Source organism: Pelmatolapia mariae, linkage group LG17 (assembly GCF_036321145.2).
Source record: "Pelmatolapia mariae isolate MD_Pm_ZW linkage group LG17, Pm_UMD_F_2, whole genome shotgun sequence".
Lineage (NCBI taxonomy): Eukaryota > Metazoa > Chordata > Actinopteri > Cichliformes > Cichlidae > Pelmatolapia > Pelmatolapia mariae.
Genome location: NC_086242.1, coordinates 23,782,542 through 23,793,037, shown reverse-complemented (window position 1 = coordinate 23,793,037; position 10,496 = coordinate 23,782,542). Strand labels below are relative to the sequence as shown.

The window sequence follows — 10,496 nt, the reverse complement described above, 5'->3', positions numbered from 1 at the left end:
TCAGCTTTTATTTTATGAAGCCAACAAGAAAAAAACACACACTCTCTCTCTCTCTCGCGCGCGCGCGCGCACACACACACACACACACACACACACACACACAGACTCTGCTCATATTTTTATGCAGACCTGGGTTGCGGGAACAGCGGTGCACAGGTTAGCAGGAAGGTTGTGGGTTTGAATCCCATGGTCAGTTGGGCTCTGCGTGTGTGTTTGGTAACAGCTGACTTAATTCAGGTGTGTGAATGTGAGTAATAAAGTGCTCTGATTGGTCAGTTAGACTGGAAAAGATTAAGATACCAACTCCAAAAGTTGATTCTGTTCATCTGGACGTAGCGTTTTGTGGGAGAAACGTTTCATCACTCATCCAAGTGACTTCTTCAGTCTCAGCTGACTGCAGGTTTCCCCAAATCTTATAAACAGTGCATTTGCATAATGACTGAAACCAGCCCACTGAAGGAACAATGGGCTGGGAGGTCAGTTCCTTAATCATAATTATGCAAATTCTCATGACCATTGATCAACAACCACTGATCAAAGACCACTGATCAATGGCCATGAGTACCATTCACAGAGAGTTGGGGAATGGCTGCAATCACAGCATTGTAAGATGGCGAAAGATGTACCCTTAGGCCCCCTCCTCGATTCAGAGATGGTCTTTCCCTTTTCACGTAAATGGCCTCCTTGACTTGCGCTCAAACCAGCGTTCTTCCCTGTCCAGGATGTGTACATCCTCATCATTGAAAGAGTGTCCACTGGCCTGTAGGTGTAAATAGACTGCAGAGTCCTGGCCTGACGAGGTAGCTCTTCTGTGTAGAGCTACGGTGTTCCTTCAGTGGGCTGGTTTCAGTCATTATGCAAATGTACTGTTTATAAGATTTGGGGAAACTTGCAGTCAGCTGAGACTGAAGAAGTCACTTGGATGAGTGATGAAACGTTTCTCCCACAAAACGCTACATCCAGATGAACAGAATCAACTTTTGGAGATTTACTTTCCTGGATGATTGAGAATGCATCAAGACATTAAGATACCAACCAGTTTATTTGAATGCTGCTGTTTCTGTTGAAGGTCACCCTCCGTATTTTCACCTTAAAGACGAACTGAGCACTCCTACAGAGAACAGCTGATACTCGACAACAGTGCAGCAACAAAAGAGGAAGCCGGATCTGAACGGACCGACGTCACGGGCATTCCTGTCTGTGCTGAAGTTTGAGTCTGCAGTAACTCTGCACACGTTTCATATTTAGTTCAGTTAACGATCGCGGCTGTTTCCTTGGGTCTGTGAGGGGTCAACCAGGATTCTGTGATCACATGACTCAATTTTCAAACTGTTGGTTTAAGGAGATTATTGATGAGGACACCAAATAAAAAGTAGACTCAGAGTCTGTGACAGCAGATCTTCCTGCAGCTGAGAGGGCCACAGAGGTCAAACTAAAGACATTAATAAAAGGCTCCAGTAAGAATCACTCCATTTTATTTACAGCACCAAATTACAACAACAGTGACCTTAAGGCGCTTTATATTGCCTAAAGCCCCTACAAGAATACAAATACAGGTAGAATAAATTTCCCCACACACAGGCACATACACACAGAGAAGCAGAAAATAATAGAAGTGGTTAACATGCTCAGTGACTGCATCAGTATTCATTTACAGACGTCCAGGAAGTGATTAAATCTTGAGCAGCAGCACCTGCTACTGTGATAAGGCACCCAGTCTGGTCCAGTCAACATAATCGGGTCACATTTGACTTCCTAACACCGGCACCTGCCTCTCTACCTCCTCCCGTGAAACGAAGCGAGGGCGACGGCGGACTTTCCTCTTGGTGTTGTGCTTGTGGTTCCTCTGGTACATGTCTGCAGAGAGAGAGAGAGAGAGCATGTTTAGACACCATCAGGAAGCGGTAACAGAGGAACAGACTGGGACCTGAAACCTAAAGGGTGGGATGTGTTGGATCAGGGCATGCCATTGTGTCTGGGACATTCCCAAAACTTCATTCTGGGATTCTGGAAGTTTCTGTTGGAATCGTCACCTCTGACTTTGCTGCCCTGACTGTGGACCTCACTGTGGAACTGTGAGTCCCCACATGGATGGGATGCTGGACTGGATCTGGGCCTAACCTGACCACTTCATTAACACACAGTGTTGCAGGATGCTGGTGACAGGAAGTAGTACCTTTGAAGCTGATGATGTACTCTCTGTAGCCTTTCACCACCCTGACTTCAGCTCTTCTGTCAGACAGGTACTTCTCCTCCAGAGTGCAGGATGTCTCCGATGTGGAGCGCAGCTTCTCATCCTAAAGGACGTATGAGATAGACATCAGACCTGGAGCTAAATAAACATTTTCTGTATTCCTCTACAGCCCGCTCCCACACTGTGATCCTAAAGGTGCTCCAACTCACCAACTCTCCATACTCCACCCAGTTCCCACGGTCCCCCTTGTAGTACCACAGCCATTTGGTGGTCAGTGTGTAGTAAAACGGCTTCTTCACGGAGGAAACTGTGGAGAGACGGCGAACAGGCTGCATCCCTCGAGTCATCGTGATGAAGTCGATGGTCTGAACACCAGCACTGAAAAACATGGCAGCTGTGAGTGGCTGATGCATGAAAAACATCAACAACTTGCACTCATGGTGACCTCTGACCTCTCAGTCCTGGACGGGTCGCAGAAGTCTCGCTCGATGTCCTCCATGTTCTGCAGCTCCGTCCAGGTGCTGCCATCTAGAACCTCCCACTTATACGGCAGGTGGAAGTGCACCTGCAGGCACGAGTCTGCAGAGAGACCGAAAGACTGAGGCGAGGCCAACGAGCCCGAACACGCCCACAGAAAACTCAGCGCAACCAGCAGGAAATCATAAAAATCACACAATCATACAATCACAAAATAACAAAAATGATATTAATAATAAAAATATTAATAATAAGAAAAATAAATCACACAATCAAACAGGACTGTACACATGAAAAATAAAGGAAATCAAAACAATGAGCACAAAATAATACATTTTTTCCCCACTGGCAGATTTGACAGAAAATGTTATCTAGGAAGACAAATTTGAATAAAATATAATTTATAAACTTCAATTCTTTTGAACATGATGTCATGTATATACATTAAATATTTGCACTGAAGAAGATTTAAAATGAGAAAATGGGGTATTTTAAAATTGTATGTTTCCAGAGAAACCAATCAGATGACAGAAAGGCATGAAAAATATTTTAGGTTTTAGTGAGAAAACAAATAAATCTTTATTTATAAAAAGAGTGAGTCAGCTTCATGTTGGAGTCTGTACTTCTACACTGTGCTGCCACCTACTGGACGCACATGACTAAGTGCACAGCAGGAGGCTGAAAGAGACTTCCTGTCTGCCGTTTCCTCTCAGCCAATCAGATCCTCGCATGAAGAAAGGAGGAGAACTCACCCTGAAACTTGCAGCTGTTCCTGAAGAAGTGCAGGCAGATCTCCAGAGGGTGAGACGGCTCAGGAACAATGTCTGAAACATAAAGAGCCGAAGTAACATGTAATCACGTAATAACACACACATAGACACTGAACACGGATAGAATTATTTTCTCCTTTTATGGAGCAGATTTCTAATACTGATCAGACTTTTCCTGATCAGCAAGTTTCCTCCTCTATCCTCACGGTGATTAGACTCTCAAGGTTCTCAGGATCAGCAGGTTCTGTTTCAGGCTTCAGTCTCACCCATGGAGGTGGTGGAGGTGGAGGCCGCTCTGAGGTGGTGGATGTTGCTGTAGATGGAAGGCAGGTTGTGGATGATGTCACAGCTCAGTCCTCTCTCCTCCAGCATGCGGCGGCCGTGCTCGTCAACGGCATGCAACCGTTTGCACTTTTTTCCAAAGATGCAGTCGCCCTGCACGAAGTGCTGGCACAGGTGCACTTTGGTGCAGTCGCCCCGGAAACTACAGCAGCCGTGAGGCCCCGAGCCTTTGTTATAGTGCACACACACCTGAGAGAGAGAACATACAGAGCCTTCATGATTGGGTTAGAGAGAGTGTGTGTGAATGTTTTTAAGGATCCAGCTGTCAATCACATTTTTACTGAAAGTCCCTTAAAAGCAGCAGAAACCCGAGAGGAAAGAGAGTGTGACAGACGGTCTGAAGACGAGGAGAGCGTTTGTTTTGTGAACGTCACAAATGTTGAAGTTAGTGATGAAGTAAATGCAGACTCGGCTAAACAGGATACATAAATGATTAGAGTAAGGGTTGTCAAACTTACAGCCCGTGAGATACATTCATATGCCAGTGACAGCTGGACTGCCCATCGGGCAAATGGAATGCCCGATGGGCAGTCCTTTTAATGGGCCGATGTTTGTTTTGGCTTGTTTGTTTGTTTTGTAACGGTATAAACAATGGAACGTGGTGGATTGGCCAATTGGTCATGATCTACTCTGGGCTGGACCAATTACAATACATCCACATTGAGGTGAAAAGGAACGCGATTTGTCCCGTACTTCAGCTAGAATGAAAAAAAAGACACAAAGCTGGAGTTATTCTGCGTCTTCACGCTGTCAGCTGCCTCTTCTTCTCTCATTCTCTCTCCCTCCCTCTCCTGTTTCTACTTCAATCATGAAACTGATCAATGATCAGCTGATCGGCTTTTCTCTCTTGTTTATCTCCCACTTTGCGCCAGAAAAAAGAAACCAGCGGAGGTCGCGTTAAACAACAGCAGCACGTTTAAGCGTGATAAGCTGTTGTTAGAATTTATTTAATATTACTTTCTAGTATCAGCTGATGTTTGCTGGAGCCACAGCTGTAAAAGCTGCTGGTCGTGATATCGGTTTGGATACGTGGTGAAGATGAAACCAGGAGATGTCCTTACTGAATCATCAGAGCTGAACAGGTGATGGAAAAACACGTTTACCTTTTAGGTGACAGGAATGATTTGAAGGGAAGTTATGAACTGTTTCTGAGAGACAAATAACACCAGGATCTTCTTCTACATAGCTGACAGCTGGTACCTGTGCAGGGGCGGGTCTAGCAAAGTTTTGCCAGGGGGCCAGGTAGGGCATAAACAGGGAAAGGGGGGCACAAAGAAATACTTTTCTTTCTTATTCTCATAAGAAATGATATCTAGAATCATGTATAGAAATGTTACATAAGACAGCATACATCACTGTCACAAGAGTGTTTGTTTTTTCATTCAAAGGTTTTATTGCTTTTCCTATAATAACTGGTGGGCAGGTCTCTAGTCAAAATGCCTAGGCCGATCTTTTGTTCCAGTCCAGCTCTGATGCCAGTTATTAATGGCCCGTCAGTACGCGGGAGTCAGGTCTTCAGCCCTGCTGAGAACCCATGCAGGCAGGGGCAGTGGAGTGGTACAGGCTGGTACACAAGCGTGTCGGGAAAAAGTGAAGAAAGAAGCGAAAATGTGAAACGAGCAGCATCTGGCTGCCGTGAAACTGGAGACCGAAAAGCCCATCTTTTTATTGTCAGCTATTTTCCAAAAAACGTTTCAAACTTGTCCTTGAACCTCATGTGTGCCCTCCCTATAGCAAATCCATAAACATACAACCTTTCTGAAAACACTGAATAAAAACAACTTCCGTGAAAGAGACTACAGTTACAGTTTATATAAATAAATTTATAACACGTGTGTTTGAATGGCAGGGATGTGTTCATGTAGCGCAGAGCCATGGTTCAGTGTCTGAGTGGGTCTGAATGTGCGGGTGAAGTATTCTCATGTTTTTACAGACACGAGCTACCAGAACTTTGATTTCTTTGAGTTTAAAGAGTCTTACTGACAGATTTATCTTTTTAATCACAGCAGCTATTTCTTCATCACATAGAAAAACAGTTAAATATGTGACTCCACTTTACACTGACAAAAGTTTCACTGGTCCAACCCACTTAAAAGGTCAAAGTTCGCTCTATGTGGCCCGCTGTGTAAAATGACCCCCCTCCATTAATTTCAGGTTACCTGAGGATCCTCGGTCAGGCCCAACTTTCGATTTTCATTTTTGATTTTTGTTTTTTTTGTTTTTGTTTTTTTTACTTTCAGTTTCTTCTTCTGTGGATGTTACGTGACTAAAGAGGCTCTGTGTCCTCATGTGAGGCTCAGCTCAGCCTGCGACGTCACACATGCTGCTTCATCTGTGCTCACAGCCACCACAGCAGCTCTGCTCCACAAACACACGGAGATCATCGCTCGCTGCGTCACCTGCGGGGACCACCTTTCTACCAGGAGAGGACTGCTGTCAAAGGCACCCTCTGACAAACAAATGGTGAGCATGTTGCCATGGTCATCTCATACATGCTGCGTCTCATCACTTTCTTATTCACATTTTTTCTTTAGGAGCGTCCCACGATTCTGTGCACAGTTGCGTTTCTTGTATAAAGGGCAGAGTCGTCTCATCTGCTAACACTGAGCACGTCTCCTGAGGAACAGCCTGAGACGCCAGGTGAGTGAGGTGTGGGGGTTACCTCGGGCAGCAGCGTCGGGTCGTTGAGCAGCAGCAGCAGGAAGAGCTCATCCTCGTTCAGCTGCTGCAGCGAGCACTCCTTCAGCAGCCTGGAGTTATGATCAGACTGCAGGTCGTGGGACGATCGACATGGTTTCCTGTGAGGAGGTACATTTACCATCAGCTCCTCTCACCCCGCTATCAATACCAGTCAATCAACCAATCAGACAATCAACCAATCAGTCCATCAGTCAATCAATCAGTCAGACAGATAGATGATGGATCAGTGGTGCATGCTGTAGCAGGTGAGTGTTTTCAGGACTGAAGCTGGTTTGTGATGATCGTCGGAAACCTGCAAGGGCTGGTGGGCTCTGCAGAATCGGTTAGCTTGGTGATGCAAACAGGTAGGAAGAGTTCCACCTAAGATCTGACACAGGTCAGAGTTCCTGTGGTCTAACTTCTCAGGAAAACAAAACTCATCTGACAATCAGCTGGTTGCTTACATCACAGTGACTTCTGGCAGCGGGTGTCAGCTTGTTTCCTGTCAGCTTCAGAGACAACACCCACCACCGACAATAACAACAACAACAACAATAAGAATAATGATGAAGATGGTAATAAGGATGATGGGTGGATGATAAAGATGATGAAGATAAGGATGTCTCTGTTGCAACGGAAACTTTGTTTCAGTTTCATTTCCTTAACTTTCGTTCAGCCTCTCTGTGTGTGTGTGTGTGTGTGTGTGTGTGTGTGTGTGTGTGTGTGTGTGTGTGTGTGTGTGTGTGTGACACACCTGCCCTTGCCGAACTTGCAGGTTCCATAGATGTAGAATCTGCAAAGGTGCAGTTGGTCACAGTCTGCGCACGGCTCCCCGCGACGGTGGCTCGCGCACACGCGCAGTGACGTCTGCGCCAGCACCGTGCAGTCCTCGGGCCGTAGCCAGCCATCCGTCTCCGGCCCGCGGACCAGCAGGAAGCGGGGATGCCCATAGACCAGTTCGCAGAGGAGCTCCTCGGAGACACCGCAGAGTCGCCGCAGCTCCTCGTACAGCTGCGGGAGCCGCAGAGCTCCTCCGGCGGCGCACAGCAGCCTGGTGGCCTCAAAGATCACTCGGTCGCACCCGGACATGCTCCCTGCTCGGCGTCCAGACTCCGACTGAGGATGGGGGAGGAGGACAAGCAGGTGACAGCCGGGCTTCCGCTCTCAGTGACGTTTAAACAGCGCGGAGCCTCATCAGTTTGTCACTGCCACAATAATAAATACACGCGAGCGCCATATAACACAACCGGAAATAAAGTAAAATACATGTCAGTCACAAACTCAAATATCTATCTCTCTGTATCTGTCAAGCCAGCCTCCAATTCCAGCATTGCAGTCAAGCCAGCCTCCACTTTGTTTTACGTTCCCCGTGTATTCTGAGTATTATGGCAAAAGATGTGGAAACCTGATTTCAAAATAAAAGCTCCTGAAGCATGATTTCAAAATGAAGGCCAACTTCCATTAAATTAAGAGCACATTCACAAATATCAATTAGTCTTGTTTGCACACTCTAATGTTGGATACAAATGACATACCCTAGTATTCTAGTAGCAACATGTCAATATTAAAGCCATCACCTTTTGGATTTCAAAGTAAAAGCCCTCTGAATGTTTATTTTTGAACTACTCTTTTAATTAATTCAGAATGGAAAACTCACGTTTCCACAGACTAGTTGCAGTCTATATTGACAGTATACAACCCCATAGTGATACCATGTCAATTTCAAGTCATTCTGATTTTGCCTTTCAAATTAATGGCCCGTTGAAATTGCCCATATATGACCTAACTTTCAGTGATTTCAGAATGCTCTAAAAAGGAAGATTTCTGTTCCCACAGGGTAATTCCACTTTAGATCAACAATATACAACCCCACAGTGATACCATATCAATATCAAGTCAGTCTGATTTTGCCTTCCAAAATAAAGGCCTTTTCAAATTGACCATATCTGACTTACTCTTGGAACGATTTTGAAATGCTCTAAAATGAAAAATTGCTGTTTCCACAGGGTAATTCCACTTTAGATCAACAGTATCCAACCTCGCGATGTTACCATGTCAATTTCAAGTCATCCCGATTTTGCCTTTCAAAATAAAGGCCTTTTTAAATTGCCCATATACAACCTACTCTTTTAACAATTTCAAAATGCTCTAAAAATGAAAATTGCTGTTTCCACAGGATAATTTTACTTTAGATCAACAGGATACAACCCCACAGTGACACCATATCAATATCAAATCAGTCTGATTTTGCCTTTCAAATTAATGGCCTGTTGAAATTGCCCATTTAAGACCTAACTTTCAGTGGTTTCAGAATGCTCTAAAAAATGAAAATTGCTGTTTCCACCGGGTAATTCCACTTTAGATCAACAATATCCAACCCAACAGTGACACCATATCAATATCAAGTCAGTCTGATTTTGCCTTCCAAAATGAAAGCCTTTTCAAATTGCCCATATATGACTTACTCTTGGAACGTTAAGAGCATTTTGAATCTGTTAAATGAGTAAGTCATATATGGGCAGTTTCAATGGGCCATTACTTTGAAAGGCAAAATCAGAATGACTTGAAATTGATATGGTAACATTGCAAGGATGGATACTATTGATCTAACGTGGAATTACCATGTGGAAACAGAAATTTTCCTTTTTAGAACATTCTGAAATCACTGAAAGTTAGGTAAATTATGGGCATTTTCAACAGGCCATTATTTTGGAAGGCAAAATCAGAATGACTTGAAATTGTCATGGCAACATGCCGAGGTTGGATACTTTTGATCTAAAGTGGATTCATCCTGTGGAAACAGCAATTTTCATTTTTAGAGCATTCTTGAAATTGTAAAAAGAGTAGGTCCTATCTTGGCAATTTGAAAAGGCTTTTATTTTGGAAGGCAAAATCAGACTGATTTGATATTGATATGGTGTCACTGTGGGGTTGGATACTGTTGATCTAAAGTGGAATTACCCTGTGGAAACAGCAATTTTCATTTTTAGAGCATTTTGAATTCGCTCCAAAAGTCATATATGGGCAAATTGAAAAGGCTTTTATTTTGGAAAGCAAAATCAGACTGACTTGATATTGATATGGTGTCACTGTGGGGTTGTATCCTGTTGATCTAAAGTGAAATTATCCTGTGGAAACAACATTTTTCATTTTTAGAGCATTCTGAAACCACTGAAAGTTAGCTGTTAAATGGGCAATTTCAAAACAACAGGAAACAGGATGTTTTCTATTTAGAGCATTTCAAAATCGTTACAAAAGTAAGTCATATATGGGCAATTTCAATGGGCCATTACTTTGGAAAGTAAAATCAGACTGACTTGATATTGACATGGTATCACTGTGGGGCTTTATACTGTAAATACAGATTGAAATTATCCTGTGGAAACAGCAATTTTTTTTTAGAGCATTTTGAAATCGTTAGAAGAGTAAGTCAAATATGGGCAATTTCAAATTTCTGTGGTTGGATAGTGTTGATATAAAATGCAACTAGTCTTTGGAAATATGACTTTTGCTTTTAAGAGCATTCTGAAGTCATTGAAAGAGTAGTTCAAAAATGAAAATTCACAGGGCTTTTACTTTGAAATCCAAAATAAGATGGCCTTGATATTGACAGGGCGCTATTAGGATACAATGTTGTGTCATGTAGATCTAACATTAAAGTTTGTAAACAAGCCTAAATTATATGTTATTATGTTCTTAACATATCTGTTAATTCACTCGAAGTTGGCTTTTATTTTGAAATCCGGTTTCCACATCCATTCCCGTAATACTTTTAATACAGAGGGAATAGAAATAAACTGGAGGCTGGCTTGACTGCAAGTCTCGAATTGGAGGCTGGCTTGACACAAGTGTGAGAGAGGGGGGAGAAGCTGCTGCCTGCGAGTTTGCTGCAGACAGAGGACAGCTTAAGTTTGACCAGGTACCAAAGCAAATCATTCGTACTGTACAAATAATGTAAATATGACGGTGTATCACAAAAGATTGATATCAAACTGATCACTTGGTTGCGTTACTTGCTCTTCGAGTGAATCAAC

The 10,496-nt window shown here is 43.5% G+C and overlaps 1 protein-coding gene across 1 annotated transcript; it reads right to left on the bottom strand.

Moving 5' to 3' along the window:
- Positions 1 to 1,486: 1,486 nt before the first annotated feature.
- LOC134647105 (protein mono-ADP-ribosyltransferase PARP12-like) lies at positions 1,487 to 7,761 on the bottom strand. Its single transcript, XM_063501262.1, has 8 exons — positions 7,217 to 7,761; positions 6,446 to 6,581; positions 3,708 to 3,972; positions 3,424 to 3,495; positions 2,647 to 2,773; positions 2,404 to 2,572; positions 2,177 to 2,297; positions 1,487 to 1,857 (listed from the first exon to the last, which is right to left on the bottom strand). Exons 1-8 carry the CDS (start codon positions 7,549 to 7,551, stop codon positions 1,742 to 1,744), a joined length of 1,341 nt encoding a protein of 446 aa, XP_063357332.1. The 5' UTR covers positions 7,552 to 7,761; the 3' UTR covers positions 1,487 to 1,741.
- Between the last annotated feature and the right edge of the window lie 2,735 nt (positions 7,762 to 10,496).